The sequence below is a fragment of the Spea bombifrons genome, chromosome 3, assembly GCF_027358695.1.
Source record: "Spea bombifrons isolate aSpeBom1 chromosome 3, aSpeBom1.2.pri, whole genome shotgun sequence".
In the NCBI taxonomy this organism is placed as follows: domain Eukaryota; kingdom Metazoa; phylum Chordata; class Amphibia; order Anura; family Pelobatidae; genus Spea; species Spea bombifrons.
In genome coordinates, this window is record NC_071089.1 from 78,810,794 (window position 1) to 78,838,038 (window position 27,245).

At 37.3% G+C, this 27,245-nt stretch overlaps 1 protein-coding gene across 1 annotated transcript in view; it reads left to right on the forward strand.

Moving 5' to 3' along the window:
• CSMD1 (CUB and Sushi multiple domains 1) overlaps positions 1 to 27,245 on the forward strand; it is a 645,996-nt gene that overhangs the window by 123,774 nt on the left and 494,977 nt on the right. Inside the window, exon 2 of the mRNA XM_053459630.1 lies at positions 10,288 to 10,504. Within this exon, the coding sequence (XP_053315605.1) occupies positions 10,288 to 10,504 (217 nt within the window). The remainder of the gene's footprint in view (positions 1 to 10,287; positions 10,505 to 27,245) is intronic.

Consider the following 27,245-nt stretch of genomic DNA (forward strand, 5'->3'; position numbering starts at 1 on the left):
AAACAGAGACAAAAATATCACTTTTTCTTCTACTCTTCAGTTCTGTAACTTTCACTCAACTCAATTATTGAGTTGCTTTTTAGAACAAACTCCACTTCATCAATGAATCACAAACCAGTCAACATTATTTATGTGTCTTCTCCAGTAAACAGGTGAATCAGCCTTGATACAATCTAACACTGATGAGTTCTGGACTGGTTTTCTTGATAGCGGTAGATTTGTATCTCAGCTGTGTCTGTACTTATCTAAATACATGACAGACCTTTAGGTGCATAGTAGAAACCCAGCCACAGTGGAACATTACTCTTTTACTGGACTGAGAAATAAGTTCCTTATAGAATTAAGTCACTTATAGGGAAAATAATTACAATGGTGAAGGTTCACGTCCATGAGGAGGGATACAGTGGGTGTTAAGTATAAAAGTGTCCACAATGCCTAAAATAGCTCTAGTTGATTGATATATTTATACTGAATTATCATCTTTCATACATGTATCATGTAACAGATACAGTTCCACCATTTTGGATGTAGTGGTTCCAAGATGGTGCCTACTTTGGCAGCAAGTGCTAGCTCACCCGTCACTCATTGATATTCCAAACAATGGCTGTCTCTGCATCAAGCCATTTAGCCAACCCTCTAGTTTACTACTTTCATCTGAAGCATGTTAAGTGTTTTTTTTAGCCTATAATAACATTTGTGGTCCCTTTTAGGGCATCAACTCAGCATTGATTTTTCACTTTATCCATGTTCTTAGATCTATGTTCCTGCTCATTTCATTCATGATCACACATCCCTGAATTGTCCACTGGGATTGGTGTTCTTTCCCTACTATCTGCTAGTGGGCACGTCCAAGTAGGTAACTGATCTTAAGGACACGTAGGTTCATAACAGATGGTTAGTGTTGTGATAAATATTTATACCAAGGTTGACCAAACATTATATGCCTTGATTGTGTGCATCTTAGCTCACATATTTACTTTTTGGTATGACTACTACAGTTGAATCCAACAGAATTTAAACAAAACGTAATTTTATGGTAAATGATAAAAAAAATATGAAACCAAATTACACATTATTGTTAAAATATAAGGAAAGCATGCTTACCATAGCTTTACTTGATGAACACTTGTTCATCGATAAATAATTTATGCTGCAATAAGATCGGTGCTATTTTAAAGTACAGCATGATTTTGTTATGGTGAACTTTAAAACTTGCTAAAACTTTTGTTGTGGAAAGTTACATTTTCTTTACAGTGGAGTTAGATATAAAGTAAATTCAAGATGATCAATGCAAACTATATAAGTGTCCAAATGACTTTTGATCCTTTAGTAATCTAATGAAACTACTGCATTTATTCACGTGTAATCTTGTGCGCAATTAAATCTAGTCTTGTGAATCTCCTAGCATTGGTTCCTAATGTTGCTTGCTTAGTTCTATATATTGATGAACTAAAGAATGCCATGGTATAGGTTCCTTATAAAAGACACTATGATTGTCACAAAAAAGTCTTAATGGCCTGATTAAAGTATGGCTTTTTTTCAATAGATCTTGGCAGATGCAATACATTGACTACTTTTTGCTTATTAGTTTTGACAAGTTTGCTCAGTTGTAACATTTCTGTTCCACGCAGCATTTCTCTCACTTGAGACTGAAATGCTACATAAGTCCAAAGGGAAATTTGAAGAAAGTAACTATGAAAAAGAATATAGCCAGGCTTCATAACTGGTCTGGACTGACTCATTGTATATAACATTGCATGTGGATAAATATTAATGCCATAGCTAAGCAAAATAAATATATGGAAAGCAAAGAACAGACCTCTTGGGGGGAAATCAAGACATACCAATCAAGGTCAGCAAGTTCCTTGAGCGTATGCCTATTAAAAAATAGCAAATTATGTTTATGTCATCTTTTAATACACAGTGCTTGCTTTCTTGACCTGGGGCTGCTGACAGAAATGTTGATACAATTGCTAAAATAACCATCTTTGCCTCTGGCTGAAGGAAAATTGAAAGATTTAATGATTAAAGTAACTACACTCAAGATGGTTGCTGATTCCGTGTATATTTAGTGTTTTCTAACATGCAACAAAACATGATAAAAGTTTAAAAAATCCGATTTTAACGTTATTTAAAAATATTGGAAAATGATACGCAAAAAAAACAAAAAATGTACCAATATGCATCAATATTATACTTACAGAGATAAGGTACAAAAAAAAAAAAAAAAAAAAGGAAACAAATGGGGGGAGGGTCAGCGACAGGAGAGCTTCATCATGAAGATGTAGTTAGAACTGAAGACATTACTAAATCTTTTATTTCTAGGGGCTATGATTCTGATCATCATAGGCGGTATGCTGTGAGGCCTAAGCAGGAAAATAAGGATGAGCTATTTTTAGGACAGTCCAATAAAAGCACCTCAAAAAGAATTCCATGTGTAACTACTTATTCCACCAAGTATGGAGAGGTACAAAACATCTTGATGGCATTTGGGTTAGCTTTGGAGTGTTGCACAGAGTGATATATTTTTATCATATTTTTTAGAGTGCTACTCTAAAAATGTAATAGGATTTTTGAACTTGAGCGTACAAACTGGTCCAGGTGTCAAAATTCCAAAAAAAAGCACAACCTCCACTAAAAACCACCTGACAAACCCATGCATGGGTGAAATAACTGTATTCAGCAGATGTTGCTGAACACATATTGGGGTGTTGTTTGACGGTGACATACACATATACGAGGAGCTGTTAATTCATACCTGAAGTACAAAAGGTGAAAAAAATGCAAAAAGGTCACTACCACAAAGTTTGACAAAGGCTGGCAATAGTATTTCTGATTTTATGGATGAGTAAAAGATTGTTCAAATAAAAGTCACCATAATTTATATTTTTTATAGCAAATTAGATGATATGACCAAATATTATTGAAATAAAACCCTTGTCTTAAAAAAAAAAATATATAATTTGTGTGGATCCACTAAATGACAGAGAAGAGAATTACAGCTAAACATGAGCACTGCAGAAATGTTAAAACACAAAAAAATAAAAAAAACACTCTGCCTTAAGGGGTTAAAGGGGTGAGAAGTGGACAGAATATTTATGAGTGGAATGCCTTTCTACTAGTTATTCATAGTAACTTCGAGAATGGAGGCACAATGCCCATGTGACATAGGTGTTGACCAAAACATGTAAAACAAATCTTACAGGGAGCACTTAAAAGAGAATAACATAGGACAAAACTTTTCAGTGTCAGTCTCCAAACTTCACTGATCTGTGAAATAAGATGTATCACTGTCAAATGTCATACCCCAGAAATATCCTTTATTATTTTTAAAAAAATACATTTAGAATCAATTCAGTATGAAAGCCCGGCAATGACAGATATTCTGTTAGGGTACCTTAGCTAATGTGAGAGCAAATTACTGGTCTTTCCTCAAATACCAAAGTTTGTTGACTGCTAAATTCTTTGCATAGTTCACACCTGCATATATCTAATGATATACAGTAAATGAGAAGAGGAAGACTTAGTCCACCTTCTAAAGTAGTCTTCAACGATCAACTGACAGCTAAACTATTGTTACATAGGAATTGGTTAGCCTAGAGATTAATAATTTTTGCAGTTTCACCTCCAGAGGTGAATAAATACATTGAAAACCAATTTGAACTTTCAGAGGAAACATCCAATATGTGTTTAAATGACCCAGTATTTTACAGCAATATCTTTCCAGTCCATTGTAATGAAGTGGTACCTAATTAGTAAGAATTAATACCTCAGCAGAAATGTGTCTTAAATTAAAGAGGATTAATGGACAGCTAAACAGACTGGCAGAATGCCAGAAGGGTAATCATGAGATAATAGAATGCAACATTCATTTATTTATTTCTTTATCTGTGTGCTTGGATATTGTATCTGTACAGTATACAGAAGGTATATTCCAAATTATTAAAGCACATGCCTATGTCTCATAAACCCACTTAGCCATGTAGAAGAATCAATGCTTTACACTATTAATAAGGTATTAATCAGGCCCGGACTGAAACAAAAAAATAGGCCCGGGTATTTAAGCAAGAGCAGCCCATTTTTATTTAAAACATCGGGTTTTTTTTTTAACTTTATTTAACATCCTCCAGGTTAAATAAAGTTAAGCCCTGTGCGGCCGCACACCCGTGAGGCCGGCCCTGGTGGGGGCTTCCCGGCCCCTTAGAGTGGCGGACCCGGTCGCAGTATGGGTCAGTATGCCCTGCGTTAATGAGGCCGCATAGGCCCGGTCAGTCCGGTCCTGACTGGGCCTATTTTAAGGTAGGAGCCTGGAGCTGCAGCTCCATCAGCCCCTAAGTCAATCCGGCCCTGCCGGCTGCATAGCATGGGCTCCCTGCCCTTCCAAAGGGGCTTTCAAATATTTTGTAGTAAGGAGGTGGGGCCGGGGGGTAAGAATGCCACCTAAGGGTTTTCCCCCAAGGTACTGTGTAGACTTGTGCTTTTGGATTCTTACAAACAAAGAAGGGGTCCCAATGAAACAAATACAATTTATGAGGAAAGCTCTGAATTTTCATTTGCATTTTGTTGTTTTTCTCACTTTCTCTGATGCCCTCTACCACACTTTCTCTCTCTCTTTCTCATGAAGTCAATAAATGTCTTCCTACCTTCTTTGCTTCTTGCTGTTCTCCAAGTTCTCTGCTGCATTATCCTGGCCTCTTTGGAGTGGTTTCGCGAAGGGCACAGCATTCCGCCCACAACCTCTACCCCAACTGGAAGAATGGGGCATAGGGTATCCCCATGTTGTATGCGGAGGCTTCACCCTGTTGAGGAAGTACTCCAAGATACCAGAATAATGCAGATGGATCTACAGAGAAAGAGAAGTTGGGTTGCATGTTTTATTTGTTTGAACTATATACATTATTCTGATATTTATCATGATAAAATATTTTTAAATGTGTCCTCCGTGGCCCTAACCAGCATATATATATTTCACCTACGCCTTTGATGTAAAACTGATAGCTGTGTTTGAGACAATTTAACTTCAAATGGTTTTGGTTTTTTTGTACTAACAAGGACGACACTACTTATAAATGACAAATGGCATGCTTTATTATAAAGAGAGCCATCAGTTATCATGAATAATTTAGTAAACAGTCTGAGAGCAGGGCAACAATAGCATTTATCATTACTATCAGCACCATCAACATATGTTAGCGAGGTTGTTGGGTTTTTTTTTTCTTGAAAATATTGTAATACTCCATTTACAGCAAGATTACTGTAGGATTAATGAAGTGAAATGCTTTGTGAATGTCATGTTGCTGGAGTGTTGGAAGGATTTCTTCTTTACAATTCCTTGCAATTCAATTTCTAAAGAGCTTAGGAAAACAAAAAGTGAATGATGAAATGGAAAGATGCTAGATGAATAGGGATAGGTGGAAATGTAGGATTTAGGAGAGGCATGAAAGAAACAAGTGAATTATAGCATATACAGATAAAAGAAGGGAACATGTGAGCACTGCTGGAAAAGATAATCAGGTTGAGTTACTGTTAATCAGAGTAAAGAATGGTAAATAATAAAGAATAACAGAGGATGATAAGTAGACAGAACAAAATAAAGGAGGAAATAACAGAAAAAAGTGTAAAGACAGTGACTTATAGGTCTTAAAATATATTATAATGTATATATGGCAAATGCTACAGAACACAAGTGCATACATTTTTTCTAGTCTATGTTCCACCTTACACGAATAAGAAGTGGATTAATACCACACTGGGATAAGCTGTTTTAAAAGACTGCAAACTAAAATCTGGTCAGAGGAGAGCCATTGGCATTTAACAATTAGGTGTTCTCTTCTGGTGGGGGGAGCCATTCTGCCACAGGAGGCTGCCTCCCGGCTATGGTATGCCATGTCCTACCTCTCTGCTGGAATCTATTCTAGTCGTCATGGGGTGTTTGATCTGCACACGTATCTGCCATGGATGTTTCTATTATCTGTGAGCCATCTGATAAATGGGGTCTATGATTGTGCACTTAACTGGCTCCATGCTCTTGTCATGCAGTGTTGCAGGGTTTGCTGTTGCTGCCTTGACCATCTCTATTACCTCAATCATAGAGGCCCTCTCATGCTGCTTGAGGACCACTGCCTAGGTGCATTTCAGCTGTGTCAATTAAAACACTCTTATTAGTGAGACATGTGCTTGGGATGCTCTGAAGCATTGATGCTCTAGCATTGCTAATCTAGGAAAGTAGACTCAACGTCTCACCTCTACTTTTCTAACAATGCAGTATTTACCTCATAAAACTACCCATCAAAGCCCAGTGACTAATGATCTGGCAAGTAGGTGAAGTGTGCTTTATCATAATTTTATCATTCAGATGTCAGGCCATCTCAAGTAAAATATTATGAATTAACAAGTACAATTCATTTCAACAAAACGTATATGTATTATACATATTTAAATGGCCTTGGTGTTTATGGTGCAATGTCATTGTTTTCTTTAAATACCACATAATTTGAAGTACTAATGTCACAAGGCTGCAGGTCATAATGGATTTACATTGTAGACTATAATGATCGCAGCTGATATTTTATATCTAATGTAAATGTATGAGACTCCATGTACCTTTGATTCATCTTGCCTTTACATTTTCTGTGTAGGATGCTCTATACTTCAAAGGCAAAGATATATTAATTATTTATAATTAAGCTGCATGTAAGACAGACTCAATTTACTTTTCATTAGCATTGATATTTGATTACCCAAATTGCTTTCAAATGTCATAGCCATTAGTGTCTTACACACTTCATAATAGAAGGTAAGCAGTCTAGAAGTGAAGATGTCAAACTTCTAAATAAAACTTGTGCACATTAATAAAAATATTTGTAATCGTCATATTGTTGAAAGGATTTCGGTTAAAACACGTGTTTGAGATGATAAGGGGCAGGCAGAAGATAAACTGCCCATTGGCCATTTAAAACTCTTTAAGCCAGACAAAACTGTTTGAGGGCCTGTGCTCTGAAGACATGAGCAGGGCTGAAGCTAGGGGCCACACCAGATAAGGTGTTTACTGTGTATATGTGAAAGTAACTACAATGCCCTGAGGCAATGCTGTATTTATTTTGGGTACTGTGCCAGAATGTGACATCATAAACATCATACCCATCTCTAAAGGGTGTATAGTGCTGGGTACTTCTTACTTCGGAGGCTGTGACAGCTAGACATAGTCCTCCATAGTGTATATAGGCCAGTTGGGAAGAACAGAGTTCAAGAGGAATGGCCCACTAATCAGTGGAACGCCAAGGAACCTGACCACCCAATCAGTTGATCTGCTTTAGTTTTTGGTAGAGGGTCACCCCCTTGGATTCAGCTGGCCTACGTCCCAAAAACACTGCTAGAAGGAGTATGTGAATAAGGGGGTTAAGGGTTGGGGGCTTACTTAGCTGTACTTGCTAATTTCATGTAAATGTATTCATGATTACTACCATTTTACATCTTATGATGTATGTTTTTGACATCCATGTCAAAAAATTAAAAAAGGAGCACACCAGGAAGTTTGCAACAGAAATTTATATATGTATAGATATATGGTAAACAAAAGCTTGATGTTATAAAGGGTCCCTCTTATAAATCAATGAAAATCATAAAGGAAGCACAAGAGTCTGTATTTTTTGTTATTGTAGTTATGTATATTTGTTTTAAAAATTATAGCATATTCAGCTATTTTAAACTTGAAATACATCAACACATAGGTTTTACCACAAAACATGAAATAATTTCAGAATATAGCTGTATGGTGTACACGTGTCTGTGTGTGTAGGGAGAAAGAAAAATAAATACTGCAATCAGTTTAAGTTGTATGGGCATGGGATAAATGAATCTATATTTTTAAATATTTTTAAACATTTTAAAAATGCTGGAAAATGTGCAAAAAAAATAAGCGTTTTCATCCAAAGAAACAGACCATGAAACAGACAGTCGGCATATTGTTTCACTATTAATGGTTCATCAGATATGACTGATGTAGTCAGGTAACATTAGATGACCTTTATGTCAAGAAGAAAACATTATATTTTGACTATGAGAAACTGAGTTGATTGCTCAATTTATTTAACTATAACTGTTACATGAAATAGCTCACAAATATAAAACATTGCTTCTTTTCCCATTCCATTCTTTAAAAATACATCACAGAAACTGTCTAAAAAATTACTATGTCTAGGAAGAATTCCAATATTTTCTTAATTTCTTATCACATCTTTAGGTTTGGGACTACCTTAGCATTGTATTCTGTATTATTGTTTTTGTTTCTTTCAGCTGCCTACCTTAATTCTTAATTTTAAGAACTAATGAGTTAATCACTGATTATTGTAAAATAATCCTTAAAAGCAAATCAATTGTTAACAAAAAAAAGTGTTTTCTTGGAAAATATTTTTAATCATCGTCATTTCTTTTGGAATCTTCCTAAGTGTTTTTCTATACATTAATGTTACACTAGATTTGAAAACTGAAAAATGAATCCATAAAATCGTGTTTGCTGCAAAAACCATACTGTACAAGATCTACTCTTTTCACTCTTGACTTTTTTTACTTTGCCCAAAGCAATCTAATACTGGTCATTGTTGACACAATAGAAACTATATTGTCATTATGACACGTTGATTTAAATTTCTACAGAGGGAATGTTTTTATATATAATGTCTTTTATAATAGCTTCCTGTGCTGTCCTACCACTCATAGACTGGAAGCATTAGGGAGGTTTTAGAAGCATTAATTGTCAGTTACTCATATTCTTACTTACTGTACCAGTAAAATAAGTACATCTGTGTAAGCACTACTTGTGTCCCTTGATAAACCACCCATTGAAACAAAGTTGCCCCTCAGGAGACAATAGCCATTCTCAATAATGACTAGCCTAGCATAAGACAGCAGTTATGCTCTGCCTCCTAATGAGTCCTGGAGTGTCTCTTATTAGTATAAATGATCCATCTATGTAAATCCCATACTACACAAATATTTGGTAGAGGTATTTCCAGTCATAGATCTTTACAGAAGAGTCATTGCCATTGGTTCCATAATGATATAGTAGCATATTTAACAAACAACTACCAAGCATGAGATTATTATCTCATACGAATCTGTGTCTAAATATCCAGGCGGTGAAATTAACCTCCAATTTCTATCTGTTACAACTCCAGCAGGATTATATTTGGCAGTATATGTCAATCTGCAATTAAGTATAGGAATAATATGACCACTATTGAAAAAAGGCCTTAAACAAATTGAGCAATAATTTGAACATTGTTATAAGAGAAAAAAGATGAGAGGTGCAATTGTCATATACAATTGTGATGATTATATTAAGAAGGCTACGCGTCTCTACCTATCAACAGCTGTCTTGTGATCCTACTATATCCTATAAGAATTTCCTGAAAGAACTCTTGACACGGACTACAGAGAACAAAGTTATAAACAAAGAGAAATATTTATTCATTCGTCTCTTGTGAATAGGTCAAAAGAAAGCAATATACAACATAATTCGGAAATTTTATTTATTACCAAATATAACAAAGGAACCAAACAGATGAAGAACATTCTGGCCAAACACTGGAACATTTTGCAATAGGACCTCGAAGATCACCTTCCCCCAAAAAATCACAAGTGTGCTCAAAACTTTAAAAAAACTATAAAAAACACAGTGGGCCCCAGTCTATCAAGTCTATCTCTGTAAGATCGTCATCTACTTCTAGTTATGACTCACTAAAAAGGGATTCGCAAATATGCTCAAAAATGATGTACCAGGTGTCCACATATTCTTAAAATTACATCAAGACATCATGATTTTGCAGTACAATCAAAAAGAGTGAAGGTAGATCCAATTTATGAATATAACAGACAATTTGTGGTATATATTCTGGAGTGTGGTTGTGGATGTTCTGTGGAGATTCGTTTGAGACAGATTGATGGATTTCATTCATCATACACCGGCTCTGTGGATTTCTCCTTACTGTAGTTTAAAGATTCTTCCTGTAAGTAGCATATTTGGACATGGGGCTATTTTGTTAATACTAATACCACACTAGGCCAGTCCTGTGTTGCACTTTTGACAACAGCTGTCCATACACAGACACCTTGCTGCATATACATTTTTATTTTATTATAGATTTTTCCATAGTTCATGTAATTTTTTTTATAATGAAAACTAATATGTTTATGGTAATACTGAATAGGAAGCAGCATTCTCGGAAATGTTTCTATTGGCTGGCTTATCTAGTTGACTAAGTTTTTTTGTGTTTCCTTTTATTACAGGACAGAATTGTGGGGGTTTAGTACAGGGTCCAAATGGCACAATAGAAAGCCCGGGATTTCCACATGGGTATCCAAACTATGCCAACTGCACATGGATAATAATAACAGGAGAACGAAACAGGATACAGCTGTCATTTCTCATCTTTGCTCTGGAAGAAGATTTTGATATATTATCAGTTTTTGATGGACAGCCGCAACAAGGAAATCTAAAAGTCAGGTAGGAAATGCTATTTTCTGCCTGTCTATTAACAAATGTAAACGTAATACTTAATGATGTGCAAAACAAAGTGTATAAAAATATTACTGTATGTTTGCTTGATAGATGCCTTCTAGGCATGTTTATGGAAGCCTGTTTGATATTTGATATTTTTTTATACCCAGTAGACCAATATGCATAGCTCCCCACTCCACAAATGCTTCATAATATAGCAATAAGCATTAACATGGAATGCAAACACAATTGTCTTAATTTTGTTCTCAGGATAGTGACTATATTAGCATAAATTGATGAATATTTCTAATGAATTGCAAATGGTAACATGTTTTTCTGAAAAAAAACATACTGAAAAAATAGATTTTTTTTAAATTGTACTGAAAAGTTTGTACTCATTGATGCTTTTTAGATCTGTCAGACGTATACATCTGTTTTGAGTTTAAAATATAAAAACATGCATAAATGAGATGTTTAGAAGTCACATAGTAACGATATATTTTCGCGTATTAACAAGCGTGCTTTGTATGAAATGTTTAATTAAAAACATAAATATACTCACAGATGGTTTTTACATTTAGCATAAATCCAATTTAAAGCACTTAAAAGAATAAATTAACATTAGTAAGATTGTTTAGAAAATCACAATTACAAATATCTTTACTTGATACATTTTTCTTCTGCAAACATTTTCTGATTTTTCCGCACTGAAATTATAATTAAAATATTCTTAATTTATTAGTGCTTAGCTTCCTCTGTTTTTTTCTGTGTTTGTATATATATATATATATATATATATATATATATATATATATATATATATATTAGACTTTTAACCTTTTAACAACATTTTCGTACCAGTCTCCAATAACAAGGAGGGCCCTTGCCAAAACAAACAAAAATGAATGGCAAAATTTCAGACATTTTGAAGGAATTGTTAATTCAGTTTCCACAATTTGGTGTCATATCAACCAGTTTTGGCTCTCTTTGATAACGTAAAGTGAGAGGGTATATAGAAATGACTTATAGGTCACTTTGATGGTTATAACCCAATAACCTGTAGAGTTTCTTCTTTACTTTTTTCGCTTTGGACAATCAGCATTTAGAAGAGGATGGGAAAGGCATAGACAAATAAGTATGCTGACATTATTTTAACTTGTCATTAACAGTGACAGACTGCTGTACGTTATCAGTGTGAATTTTAATTCTTGAAATACTATGCCTAAATGGGGTTTACTGTGCACATTTACACTGCCAGGAAAACCTCTTAGTTATGGACAGTGCAAATAATAAATCAGAAAATATTGCTGACAAATTAGGCAAGGCATTGGATTATCCATGAGCCCAGCATGTTGTAGAATTGGGTTTAAGACAGTTGCTTTTTTACTTGTTTTGGACAAGTTGTGTTATTCCTTATGCAGTTTACTGTATTTGTTGGTGAAGAGTGTACTTTGCTTTTAAATATTACTTAATTACCAGTATTTTCATTATATACATAAATATTAGACGATACGATATTAGGCAAATTGATTTGTTTAGTTTTTGCTGCATTTAAATTTTCAGGCTGTTCAGCTTTCTGGGGGTGGTTCTAAAGTGGGAGGTCCCTGACCTTCTAGACTTATCTTTCACCTACAGCAGCCCCATCTCAAGATAAAGAAAGAGATCCATACTCTCTTTGCACGACCACCACCACCAGCAACACCAACACTTCATCAATGGATACACACATCCAACAGCATGCTATGGGACTCAAGTTCTCCAACAATTGGACCAGTTTGATTAATTTATCCCTAACGAAGGTGAAGCAGTAGAAACAGGGCATTGGGAGTAGGTAGACACTGGCACAAATGCAGCCCCATATATTAGAACAAATAAGAATGAATCCCCTAGAGTAAGAACAGTGAAAGAGGAGCAGCAGGAGTAACCATAGTAGTAGAGCTCTGGGCCTGGGCAGACAGGCTGTGGCAGATGATAGGCACATGCAACCCCTTGAAGCAGGACTGAATTTCACCAAAGTTTTAGAAATATTAAAAATAAAGATTTCCCCTAGAGTAAGGACAGTGAAAGAAAAGCAGCAACAGCCATAGTGGAGCACTGATCCTGGGCAGACAGGGACTGCCAGATGTTAGGCGCAAATGTATGTTTTTATATAATATACTGTATATATAAATTATAAATTATATTATTTACTACACCATAAATGCAAAAGCAAAAATACAAAAGACATGATTATTAAAAATGGCATTAAAAATGTATTAAAATGTATATTGACTGTTACTCTCAATGGTATCATACCTTTTTAGGTATCGAAAATGTATGCTGTACAAATGTCATGACTAGTGTACCGATTCCTGGGCCAGGCGCAACCCAGGTTAGCCTACCCCAAAAGCAACACACCGCCAGAATTTGGGTTTCAAAAGGCCACAGCCGATGTATTATTTTAACCTATTCATTGCCACCTCAAATCAAAACCTAGGTACGTTAACAGGGCAATGACTAACAAATTGAACTACAACAAATAACGGATAATTAGGAAGAATAAATAACAAAAAAAAAAAACAGAAAAACCCCCTTAAGCTTACCAAGCTATCCAGACACCACCATAGGGAAGGACATACCCGGATCCCCAAACCCACACCTTTCCAAGCTCCACCCACCAGGAACCTTCCACCAAATGCTGTCCCCAGAGCATTCACCTCTCTCAATTTCTAATAAGCTTCCTGTGACTGTAAGAAATTAACACCACCCAACACAGCATCACAAAGAGGTAAGAGAAAACTACACGAGGTAAGGTAAAACACAAAATGGCCCCTGATCTAGTGACACACGTCCTTAAATAACCTCCCTTTAGCACCACCCTTAAACTCAAAAAATCCAGCTAGGACTAGCCCTATTCGGCATCCTCGTGGGCATTAATCTTCTCCTATTCACTCAGGAGACTAACGATTATTGTTGGAGGGGTCGCAACTGCAATTTTCCACACCGGGTGGTTTTCTGTTTATGCCCCTGTATTCACGCCTGATAAATATCTAAGTCCAGCTGCCTGTCACAAAATAATTTGCTGTTAAACTACAGAACAGAAGCCATTGGCTTCATTATAAGACAGAGACATCTAGAGACTTTGGAAGCACTTCAACCAGCATCACAATCTTACATAACAATATAGGTAATTGATAGCCCGAGTACAACCTAGGATGAAAAGCATTTCTGGAACGCTTCCAAATACTTTCAATGCTCAAACACCTACAAGGTCAAATACAGGAACTAGTACATTGTTTAATGATAATAAAAGATCCTGTGCGGAAGATCAAGCTATCAATTACCTAGATAATCTAATAAAAACATTGTCTTAACATGTGTTTTACTTTTTATTTGATAATGTTACTTGTTGATTAGGATAATAATTTAATGTATATACATATGTTTTTTGACCATGATATACCGTATTTGCTCGATTATAAGACGACCCCGATTATAAGACGACCCCCCAAAATCAAAATATTAATTTAGGAAAAAAACAAAAAGCCTGAATATAAGACGACCCTATAGGAAAAAAAGTTTTACCAGTAAATATTAATTCATGTAAATATATTTTTTAAATTTCCTTTTATTTGCCAACCTGCCCCCCCAGTTATGCCACTCTGCCTCCAGAAATGCTTTATACCCCCCCTATTTGCCACTCTGCCCCATGATATGCCTTATACCCCTATATGCCACTCTGGCATATAGGGGGTTAAAAGGCATATCATGGGGCTGAGTGGCATATAGGGGGTTAAAATGCATTTCTGGAGGTATATATGCATATCATGGGGCTGAGTGGCATATAGGGGGTTAAAATGCATTTCTGGAGGTCCAGAAATGCATTTTAACCCCCTATATGCCACTCAGCCCCATGATATGCCTTTTAACCCAGCATGTACTGGCTGCCTTGGCTTGATAGGAGTGTGATTGCTGCTAACAGCAATCACACTCCTATCAAGCCAAGGCAGCCAGTACATGCTGGAACCTGGGGATGATAGTAGTGGGATTACAGCCTCCCTATGCCATGCTACAACCCCCACCCCCCTTACACATCCATGCTATCACACACAAACACACATTCACAAACATTTAAATACTCATTCATTCCATTAATCACACATACTTCACACATTAATCACACATACTTACCCAAAAACCCTCCCCCACCCCCTTACCTGAACTGCAGATCTCTCACTCGAAGACTTCTGCAGGGGACCGGCTGTACCAGCAACTTCTCTGGCCCCGCCCCCAGAGGAGGGAGGGGGAGATAGAGTTCTGTGAGGAAGCTACAAGCTTCCTGTCCTCCTGCTTCTAACGGAAGAGACACTGCTCGCGACCGGTAAGCTGCATGGCCCCAGCCATTTTTTTGGGGTCTGATTAGAAGACGACCCCGATTATAAGACGAGGGGTATTTTTCAGAGCATTTGCTCTGGAAAAAACCTCGTCTTATAATCGAGCAAATACGGTATGTACCTGACCATTTCCGCATATTGAATACTATCTTCATTTTACAATCATGACTTGATTAAGCACATCAAAGCAACACTTTGGACAACCACTTTAGATCAAACTAATTGACCAATTAGGTGCAATTAAGCTAAACTAGTGATAAAAATAGTCTATATTCACATGAATGGCAGCTGAAATACAACTTTTACAGATAATTACATATATAGTTTAATGTAATAGTAAATATTAATGATAATGCATTAATAACTGCGAAACCTCTGAATGACAAAAAACGAGGAATTAAAAAAAAAAATAGTTTGAACCCTCACCAATCATAAACACATATTTAAGTACCTTACATGTAAATTTACCTTTAGGAGAAAACTACTGTACCTACTTCAGAGCTGCAGAGATCCACCCTTTCCATGGTCCTCTTTTTTTCTGGGATGATTTTAGAATCACAAACCATGGATTTTGCACCGCCACTAAAACAAATAATGTTTTAGACTGGTAATTGGATTGAGCCCCCCTGCTTGGTTTCTTATATGCAAATTTACTATTTCATAAATGCTACATAGAACACATGAGGTTTTACCCCACTACGGCCCTTGTCCATTGTCTCTAAAATGAACTAAGTGTTTTTAAAGCTAAAAATTAGAAGGCTTTACTTGATGTATCTGTTTCCTCAAGCTAGATTTGAAATAACGTGTCAGCGCTATTACCTATGTCTATCTCAGAATGTAGGGTTTCAGCCCCATCAGCCCACCCTCATACCTCTTTTCCAATGCCTATAGCCTTTTATACATTAATATTTCACTTAAACAAGATTGTGGCTTTGTTTCACAGAGAACCATTTGTTTCCTGACCCCCAACATGGGATAAACAAATTCACTGACAAGCAGTCTGCTGTGTGGATTATCTCTTGTTAAGTCAAGATCCCTGTGGAAAAAACAGAGTTTATATGTTCACGAAATATAGATCTGGAACAAAGGAGAGGATTTTGAGCAAATCTGTAAAAGTCACCTGTAAAAAATAGTGAGGGATTATTTGGGCATTGAAAACAGAATCTGAAAAAATACACAGTGATTTATTGTTTTATTCTGTTCCAGTTTCTTCGCAGGTATCAGCTTCAGTGTTCAGCATCTAGAATGCTAAGAGGAATTTTTAGATATAAAAATTCTGCTATACAGTAGTAAATGTTGCTGATATTAGAGAAATGTGTGCTTCTCCATAAGTGCATTTATTACTATAATGTATATAACTTACAAGTCAAAATACTATGATGGACAGTACAGTATGAGTTAGTCCTGCATAATGCATAGATAGCGTGAGAGGGGTGGTTAATTTCTTGAAAGCCTTCAGATTTCTAATTATGTTTTATGTAGGGCCAGCTTAGCCCCAGAAACTTTTGCATCGAAAGTCTAAAGTCAGTGAATACACACATCATGAAAATCAAATTATTGATGGATTATCTTGACTTTTTTACATTGCAGTTACAGGTGGGTGGCAACATCAGTATGTGTGCATAAGTGTGCTCATATGCGATTATTTTATTTCTTTGGCTAGTAATAGTAATCCTCGCCGCTACCTATATGGGCATCAGCTGGATTCTTTCCAGGGTGGGAAAAATATCCTCCCCATCCCAACTCCCACCCCAATACCTCCTTACCTCTCCCATTGCCTTCCTTTGTTGGCTCAGGAGAGGAGTTTCCTGGTGGGAAGCAGATGTTAGTTACCCATTAACCCCTTAAGGACAGTGGGCACTCCCAAAACCCATTGAAAACAATGAATTTTCAGGCCGTACATGTACGGTCTTTGTCATTAAGGGGTTAGTAGAAAAAAATTGGATGAACATGGTAGCAGTAACTAACAAACCAGCATGTACCTGTGCATCATGAAAACTTTAGTGTACAATAGCTGGGTGACAAAGGTTAGACACAACTGTCTCGGTCTACAATCCCCATTAGGTTCAGCTAGCAGTATTGCAGGCTGAATATTATTGTTAATGCAGTTAACAATACTAAGTGTTTGTCCTGTAGACATAGTGTAACCCCCAAAAGCCCAATCTACAGTTATTAGCTACTATTCCCATAATAATCAACTAGCAATTTTGCTGCTCAACATTGTGTGAGTTGCAGTCAAGAAAAGTTAATGTTTTGTAAAGTAGTTCCATGATGCACAGCAAACATTATAAGGTATTTCAAAAAAGAGGGGTAGTGACATGATAGTTAAAAGGGGACATAAAGACTTAGAACCATAATAAGACAGTTTGGAGCAGTTGTGCTAAAATTTTGCACTCGGAGTGCTGTTATTACATTTTTCATGACTTTCAGCCAACCAAATGGATTGCTGAGAATCATAAGTAGTTGCTTAACCAACCCACAATGATCATACCTGGGATCTTCTGGGCTCCGGCTACCCAGAGCCTTCCCTTGTGGGACGCAGCCAAGACTGCACACTGACGGTCCCGGTGACATTTGCGGGTGGTCCAGCTGACGTCGGCCAGCAGTCCCGGTGACGTCGGCGGGTGGTCCCAGTGATGTCAGTGGGCGGAACCACTCCCATTTGAATAAAAAATGGGCGGTGAGCGGGGCTCACCCAGCAATCTCCGGGTCAAACCCGGAGCGTTCCCAGGTATGACAATGATAGAAAAGCTAGCCTTTGACACTCCAGTTGTTGAGTACTCACTCTACCATGATGCTTAACGTACCAGACTGCCTGAGAGTCATGGGAAATGTAGTCTCAACAGCTAGAATATCAACGAATCCTAGCTACAATACATGTTTGAAATAAACTACCTTGTGTCTGCAACATGAACACTGTGTCTCTTCCTAGACAGCAATGGATTACAGAATTAAATAAAAGCTTTTTTTACTGCAGTTACTTGACTACCAGGTTGTTTTTTTCTGCTCTCTCTGTCTAGTTAACCTATTCTAAACAGTTTATGGTTTCCCCTCCCATGTTGCTGCTCCAGTGGGCATCTTTAAATTTCCTGGGGGGCCTTCCCTCTGCACTTCCATGACCATTTATTGTAAAAACCTGCAATTTAAAGATCTAAAGTAAAGTAATAGTAATTTAGATTGAAAAAAATATCTAAGTCCATCAAGTTCAACCTTTCTATCCTTCCTGCTTTTGATCCAAGAGAAGGCAAAAAAAAAAAACCCATTTGGATTTTGGATTTGGATCCCAAGGCTATGGGATTTCTCCTTGTAACAATAAGTTCTTAAATATTAATGTTTATTCTATCTTTATAGCTATGCAGTTTTAAACTATGATTAAATACTCTAACACTCCTATCACTTTACAATATGAAAAGGTATCATTTTTAGAACAACATCTGTACAATATTCTCTTCTGACCTTGTGCATTAGTATTTTTTATCAAGACTAATTAATGAAGGGTTGGTCCAAAGTTCATTTGGTAGACATGGACTGTGTTATTGTGTGTATATGTCTGTATTAGCATCCCGTCATGGAGCAGATACTATTACCTCAATTGCTTTTAAATGACCCAGAGGACAGGTGGAACCATTTATTTTAAAATCTTATAGTAACACATTATAGGGTAATATATTCCAACAGGGAATAAGAAACAAAAAAATATTATCTTAATGACAGATGGTTGCAACATCTTCAAGGTCTAATGACCACATAAAGACTTTAATGCTGCAAGCCCAAGGATAAAGTAATTGTATACGATTGCATTCCAATGGACAATGGCACATAGAAAAAATGTATGTTAAAAATATATTGTGACACAATATTAAGGAATATTGCAAACAAGCAAGACTAGACAAATTAATGACAAAATTATTCATATGCACAACAATAAAAATAAAAACAATCAACGCAGGTAACACTTTAAGAAAGATTCCTTTTTTGTTTGTTGTTTGTGAAATTAGAAATCATTCCAAACAATATACTATTTGAATTATTCACAACTTGAAATTCAAGTTATGTAATCTAGCTGTAATGTTAATATACTGATGATTCAAACAATTTGCCATATAAACCATTTATATATGTATGATCTGTACTTAAAAAAAGGCGTTTCATAAAGTATTACAGGCAATTGGGAAACACAGTATAAAAAACGAACACAGAAAATCAATAAAAAGATATCAGATTCATTTTTAAATTCATTATTCAATGTTACCAAAAAAATTGCAAGCCATTCATTACTGCAGACAGTAAGAATTTTTCATTTCATTTTTGGTTTCATTTAATAAGCATCAGGTATACCCTTAATGATGACTTTTTTAAATCTCTGTTTAATAATACATTGTTTTGCTAATATTGAATATGTTTTTTAAAGTAACCCCTTATCCCCGATCCTAGTTTTGCACAGCTGTTGCCTCCATTATTAATTTGTATCCTTTCTACCCCTGGCAGCACAGTGGATAGTGCACTGCAACAAACTGTGATGCACTGTGTGTTCTGACAGCTTTCTATCAGAACCAGATTTAAATGTTTCAGCAATTTGAGCTACAGTAGCTCATCTGTTGAATTTGACCTCATCAAGTGCATCAATGAGCCTTGGCCGTCCATAACCCTGTCGCCAGTTCACCGCTTTTCCTTCCTTGGATCATTTTTGATAGGTACTGACCACTGCAGACTGGGAACTCCCCACAAGAGCTGCAGTTGTGGAGAATGCTCTGACCCAGTCATCTAGCCATCCAATGTCAAAGTCACTCAACTCCTTAAGCTTGCCCATTTATTCTGCTTCTAACACATCAACTTTGAGGATAAAATCTTTACTTGCTGCCTCATATATCCCACCCACTGGCAGGTGCTATGATAAGATTATCAGTGTTGTTCACTTTACCTGTCTGCGGTCATAATCTTATGGCTAATTGGTGTATGTATAAGTGTATGGTATTGGATGGGCTGTGTGTGTGTGTATGTATTCAAAAGTGTTAAAGTGGTCTGTGTATGTATATGTAAGTGTATGGTGTTTGAATGACTATTAGTGTGTATGTTTCTGTAATTATATGTTTCTGCATGTATGTTTATGGTGTTAGAATGGCTGTATGTAAGTGTGTGTATGTATGTATTAGTGTATCATCATACCCCAACATTCCAATACCTAACCACAATCATTATCCCCCAAACACCATATTCATACCCCATCATCATATCCCTCCCCACATTAATTTCCATCCATTACCATTATCACTCCATATTACACCACAATCATCCCACTCCATCTTCATATTCCCTAACATAACTTCTTATCATCTCTCTACTCCCCCCCATCATTTTAATACATTTCCCTTGGCATGCCCCCTTCATAGTCATACAATATTCAACAATTATTTTGATTAATTAATACAATTTAACACATGGCTCCGGTGCGACAATTGCCCTTCCCTGACTTCACAAGTAACATGCCCAAGAATGACAAGTTTGTCCCCAAACAGTTGTGATTTGCCACATTTATCCCAAAACAGCTTGTCTGTGCCATCTTTGCCCCAAACAGCTTCCCTGTGTCATCTTTGCCCCCAAACAGCTTGTTTGTGCCACCTTTGCCCTAGCTTGTCTGTGCCCCCTAACTGCATTATTACAACCAGGCAGCCTGCCTGTGACATCATAGCCCCCAATGTGTCTGTGTCATCTTTGCCCCAAAACAGCTTGTCAGTGCCCCCAAGCAGCCTGCCTGTGCCATATTTGTCCCCAAACAGATTGTCAGTGCCCCAAATTGTTTTTGCCATCTACTAGCTCACTTCCTCCCTCTTGCACCAGTTTAGCTCATCCACAGCTTTCTCTCTGGCAACCACACACTGTGAGAGCAACCTCTCTTTTACCATGGGTTGATGTCTGCCAGTCAGCCCAATGCAGCATATGATGTCATATCCAGGGCGGCACTGACTGGCTTATGTGTGCTGTGACCGCGGCCGCCAAAGCAGCTGAAGGGACAAAATCTAAAACTTGCTTCTGCAGCTTCATGGGTGCTACGGCTTGGTCAGCCTCAAGGCTAAGCTTCCGGTATCCTAGTAGGCTGACTAGATGGCCAGAATAGTTCTTATGTTCAGTCAAAGTCTATTTTCTGTATCTCTAATGTTGAAATCTGCATTACAGAAACGTGATACAAGTCTGTTTCAACACATTCCACCTCAATAAGTTGTAGTGGGAATTTATTTTTGAGATTGTGTGAAAAACTATGAGCAGTGCAGTTAAGAATCATGAAGAGTTGTCACTTATCATCAAATACAGCAACAGAGTTTACCTCAGATTTTTCTGTTTTACTTGTTTTTGACAAATCTGTGTTTTACATTAAGGCAGGGCTCGACAAATCCCAGGTGCCAGGTCGCCATGGCGACAGAGAATTTTGTCCTGGCGCCTAGGTTTTGTCAGCCTCTTACATCCAGAAAAAATTGTGGATGTAAGAGGCTGAGTCACCACACGGGGGCGCTGCTGCTGTCTGCCCAGGAGTCTGGGCAGGCAGCACAGCCACTCTGAGCCCGAGCCTGTGATCACTCCCACGGAGTGATTCTGTAGGCTGAAAACGCGGTTGCTGCAAAACCAGCAATCGCGTTTTCAGCTGCCACAGGCAGCTTCAGGGAAGGGGGTTGTTTGTTGATTGGGACCTGACACAACACCCCCCAGCTGCCTGATCGCTCCATGAGAGCGACAGTGCAGCGTTAACCCCTTCAATGCCGTGATCGGGGCATTTAGGGGTTAATTCCCGTTTTGTACGGGGCTCTGCTGCTGGTGGCAGACCAGCAACAGCAAAAACGAGCCCCCATAAGCCCTTTGATGATTCCTGTAGGCATGGAAGCCTACAGCAGTCATCAAAGAGACTCCCCCCTGCAATGGCTGGTCTATAGACCAGCAATTGAGTCCCAGCTGCCAAAGGCAGCTTCAGGGACAGGGGAGAGGGTTCTTTGGGTTCTTGTGGGGACCTGACACAACACCCCCCTGCTGCCTGATCGCTCCCTGAGAACGACAGTGCAGCGTTAACACCTTCAATGCCACAATTGTGTATGACACATTCGTGGCATTGCAGGGGTTAACATTTGTCCCCACAAGCTTGTGGGGACTAAATATCAGTCAATGCTGTGCTCCAATGGAACATCAGCATTGAAAGGTTTAAAAAAAAATAATTAAAAAAAAAAAACAGCACTGACCTGAAAGTGGGCTGATGATGATCGGATCGCTCCTAACCAACTGTTAGTTTAAAAAAATCCTGGCTCCTAACTTTTTTACCTGGCGCCTAGATTCACAACAAATTTGTCAAGCCCTGCATTAAGGATTGTGTTTAAAATTATTCTAAAGGTCTAACACATTAGAAAAGCAAAGTAGTATTACAATGAACCAATTGCAGAACTGTGTACAAACACAGAAGATTTTTTTGCACTACCAATGAATATGTATTTTGGCTTACACTAAGCTGATTGCAGGGTATTTGTATAATTTGGCAGGTTTGCTGGGAAGCCATATAATAATGTGCATTTTTGTTAATTTTAATTCAGTTATTATGAATATAGACCAATTTTGTGCCAATGCCTTTGCATATGTCATTATTATAAGTATACTTCCTTTAAAAAAAAAAGATTAATGTATGTAATGATCTATAAAATTGTTACAAAAGAGACATATGATGTTACTGATCAGTGGTTATGTGAACAGCAAGAAAGTGTTTAAAGTAGTTTTAGCCCCATTTTTAGTTTAACTTGCATAAATGAACAATCTCCATATTTTACCCGGAGCAAATTTTGTTTAATTTAATAACTCAAACTGAGATCTAGACTCTATGGCGGTCCCAACTGAGCAAAATTTCAAAAGCATCACTTACATACCTCCCAAGTATCCTGTTTTAAACAGGACAGTCTAGATTTTCAAAAACTTTCCCATCAAGCTGCCTCCTGTATTTCTTTCGTGGGCAAATATTGCATAAGGCGGTTAGAGATCAGAAGAGCTCCTCTGGCCAGCCCAATAAGCTGTGTATTCTATTAAAGTACCTTGTTTTGTAGAACTCAGTCACAGCTTACCCATGACAACCTTATGATGTATTGAGGAAGCGCACTGGTATATGACATCATGCCCTAGCATTCTGTTTAATTGGATCATAAAGTGGCTGGAAAGGGAAGTTATGTGGATGGTCCTGCCCAGAGCTCTTCCTCTAACAACACAGCATAACAAAGGTGTCCCTTTTGGGACACCTGAAATGTTTGGGGCATGCTGATAAAAACTACTGCGGGTGATAATATATAATATATAAGCCTCCCTACAAATGAAAGCAGTTTAATAACAGTTCAGTTTTATAGCTACATTAATATTTTATTTTAATAAAAATGAACTGATGTGCCTTTCTTGTAACCATCTAAAGCATAGTATTTTTTTTGTAGTTGTTTATGCCTTTATTTTCTATATGTTGTTTTTTTTTTTTTTTTTTTACAAAATTCCCTTTCAGTTAGAAGATGATGATAAAGAGTAATCAAAAATGTCCAATTGGACTTTTAATCAGAACAGGGCTGAGTGAAACCTTAGGTTACGATAACATTTCAGTATCGTTTTGAAAAATAAAGCAAATAAAGTAAAATGATATTTGCATTGCATTTGTATGTTTAATATAGTATATGTTTCCAAAATTACTTTAAAATTTAATTATTCATCATTTTTCCATATGTTCTAATAAACAACATTGTCATACAGTTTTATAATGAATAGAAACAAACATTTGCATCTATATTAGGTATTTGTAAAAATGAAATATATTTTACAAAAACATTCCAGTATTCTATACAATAAATATTGTACAGAATCACTGATTGCTTGAGGCAAATGCAGTACACATCAAAACTTGCAGTCATTGCACAGAGACACTGAATATCAATTCTAACAGCTTCATTAACAAAAAATACCTCTAAAAAGTGTAATAAAAACACACTCATATACCAGAGGTACAAAAGGTTGGGAGGACATGCCTTTCTTAAATGCCAACAATAAATTTTTCATCTGAAGGATTTCTTTCAAAAGCTGGAAAAAAATATGATATTTATAAATGTAAATGTCTTGTATTTCTTCCGTTAAGTATTTCAATGTGGTTATAGCACATACGTTCTCTACGGAGTAAAATGTACTAATAGAATAGCAAAATGCTATTCCACCAAAGCTATGTTTGTTATGTAAATCAGAATAGCATCTTAATTCAATTGCTTACCTCCCAGCTGTTTTTTGACATCATAGGTTCTGTTTTTTATGCTATAGTCTGGTTGCTGAGTTTACCACTAAATGGGAGGTCCTCTGTAAAAATAGCATTCAATATAGTATTAAAACAATCTAAAGAGAAACCTCCATCAAAATCTCTTTAATATGCATATCACTTAACAAAAAGCGTTTAAAACATAGCCTATTTTAAGTACAATAACAATTATGATATAAATACAATGTTTTTATAGCTGCACTGGATTGAACGATAGAATGACTCCTAACAACCCAGACTCCTTGAACGTGGTAAAAGACTTCATAAGCTCTGCCATAAATAAACCCAGTGTTTATTATGCAGGGAATGGCACCCAGGTATATTAAGATTGCCTATAATGGCTAACTTTTTTTCATCATTGATATACAACATTACTGTATGCATCCTGTGTAGCAGGATGTCAGGGTTAAATTTATTACACACGTGGCTGCCCACGGCGCCCTGGCGCTGTAACAGGTCAATAAACTCAACCTCTTCCATATAACATACCATTGCTACTATAAAGTTATTAAAAACACCCCATCTACCTCCTACATCGATATGAGGGTTAGTACAAGTAATATCATGCAAATTGCTGCCAATCCATTGTTATCAAATGTTCTCCTTTTATGAGATTTACATAAAAAACATATTTTTCTGAATTAGGATTTTTTTATTTCGTGTATTACCGTATTTGCTCGATTATAAGACGAGGTTTTTTCAGAGCAAATGCTCTGAAAAATACCCCTCGTCTTATAATCGGGGTCGTCTTATAATCAGACCTCAAATAGGTCTGACTATGAGACTAAGATCCAGATCCCCCGCAGCTGGAGGGGACCTGGATCCTCATGTCCCCCCCCCTGCGCCCCACTTACCGGTACTTCTGAGTCCCCGGTGTGTACCTGGGGCAGCGTGTAGCTGTCTACGCGATTCGCGTAGACAACTTCTGCTGCAGCAGGAAGGAGGTGTGGCTAGCAGCGGGGGTTGTCTGCGTCCATCGCGCAGACCTTCCCCGGGTGTCAGAGATCAGAGTTCCCGGCACCGGTGCCGGGAACTCTGATCACTGACAGTCGTGGAAGGTCTGCGCGATGGACGCAGACAACCCCCGCTGTTAGCCACGCCTTCTTCCGGCTGCAGCGTAAGTGCGTGGGATCTACACACTGCCCCGGCTACATGACAGGGAAGTCAGAAGCACCGGTAAGTTTTTTTGGGGGGCTTAACCCCCTTAATGCCACTCTGCCTCCAGAAATTCCTTTTTAACCCCCTATACGCCACTCTGCCTCCTGAATGCCTTAAACCTCCCTATATGCCACTCTTCCCCATAATATACCTTTTAACCCTCTAAATGCCAGAGTGGCATATAGGGGTATAAGGCATATCATGGGGCACAGTGTCACATAGGGGGTCAAAAGGCATATCATGGGGCACAGTGTCACATAGGGGGTCAAAAGGCATATCATGGGGCACAGTGGCATTTAGAGGGTTAAAAGGCATATCATGGGGCACAGTGGCATATAGGGGGTATAAGGCATTTCTGGGGCAGATGTGCATAACTGGAGGGCAGGTTGGAAAATAGAAGGAAATAAAACCAAAATATTTTTCTCAATCATAGCTTTTATTTAAAAAAAAATAGTTTAGATGAATTAACATTTACTGGTAAAACTTTTTTCCTGTAGGGTCGTCTTATATTCAGGCTTTTCTTTTTTTCCTAAATTAATATTCAGATTTGGGGGGGCGTCTTATAATCGAGCAAATACGGTATAAATAAAATAGAAAGGGACAAGCCAAGATAGAACATAGCTCAACTCAACCAAAACATAATGAAAGTCCTCATTAACACCTGTACGGACCCACACAAGGGCCAATACGCTGAGTGAAAAAAAGGAGTACAAGCTGGGGCTTGCTCATCTATATATTATATCAATATGATAACACCAACTCAAATAAAAGCAATTTACTTTTTATTCTAAGTACGCAAGCATTTTGTCCAGGGCTTGCAATGACACTAAAAGTGACTTTTACTTGGTCGGAATAAAAACCTGCAGGAAACCTGCAGTATTCCTGTTTCTTAATCCTATGTCATGTTTCCTGCAATGTTTTATGCATAATGGAGCTTCAAAGTACTCTTGACAAGTGAACTTTTACAATTTCCATTTTGCCTCAAGAGCCTATAAATTTTATGATATTTAAAGCTTTCAAGCTCCAAATTTTTATCAACCTTGAGCACACTGAACATAAAATCAATTAGCCCTGGTTTACGTCAGCACAATATAATTCTCTATTTAGGTTTTAATTTCACTTAACAGTTAAATAATATAAATTGCTGCATTATGATTTTCTAGTGTAAGAAGAGTTTATTCTTTGTAATTAAATTTTAAATGGGACCAAGTATTAAAGGAAACCTAGTTATTATTCTAAGGGCAGCTTTTAAACAGCTTAAATCAAGCAAGGAAGTTCTTTTTTGTTTTGAAAACCTAGCCATGAAATAATTAGGTGTCATGGAATGAACAGTCATGCATTAGAATGAATGTTAGCCATCATTCAGCTCCATTATTATCCTATTTATCCTTGCAAGCATATCTCCATAAAACGTAATTAGTATTTTTGTTATAATATTACCAAAGGGGATCAACCACAAGCCTCCTATCTAGCCTGTCTGCCATTATAGGAAATTAATTAACGCTGGCTCTACCAAATGTAGCTAATTTCAGCTTCCGACTAAAGTAATTACATGGCAAACCTTGACACTAGAATAGGTTGTAGTGAAGAGCACAGTGGCTTTGAACAGGACATTGCCATAGGATGCCAGCTTCGTAAGAACTCAATTCATGGGATTTTTGCCTTGCCATATATGTCCTGGTCCACTGTAAGTACTATTGTTGTATATCTTCTAAGAGTAACAGCTCAGTCATGGAGTGGTAGACCATGCACACTGACAGAGTAGCACTTACCAAAGAATTCCAAATTTGAGCAAAATCAACACAAGCACTGTAAATTGGGAAAATGGGTTTTTATGGCTGAGCAGCCCCACGCAAGCCAAAGATCACTAAGTGCAATGCCAAGCGTCATCTGGAATGGCCTAAAGCACACCACC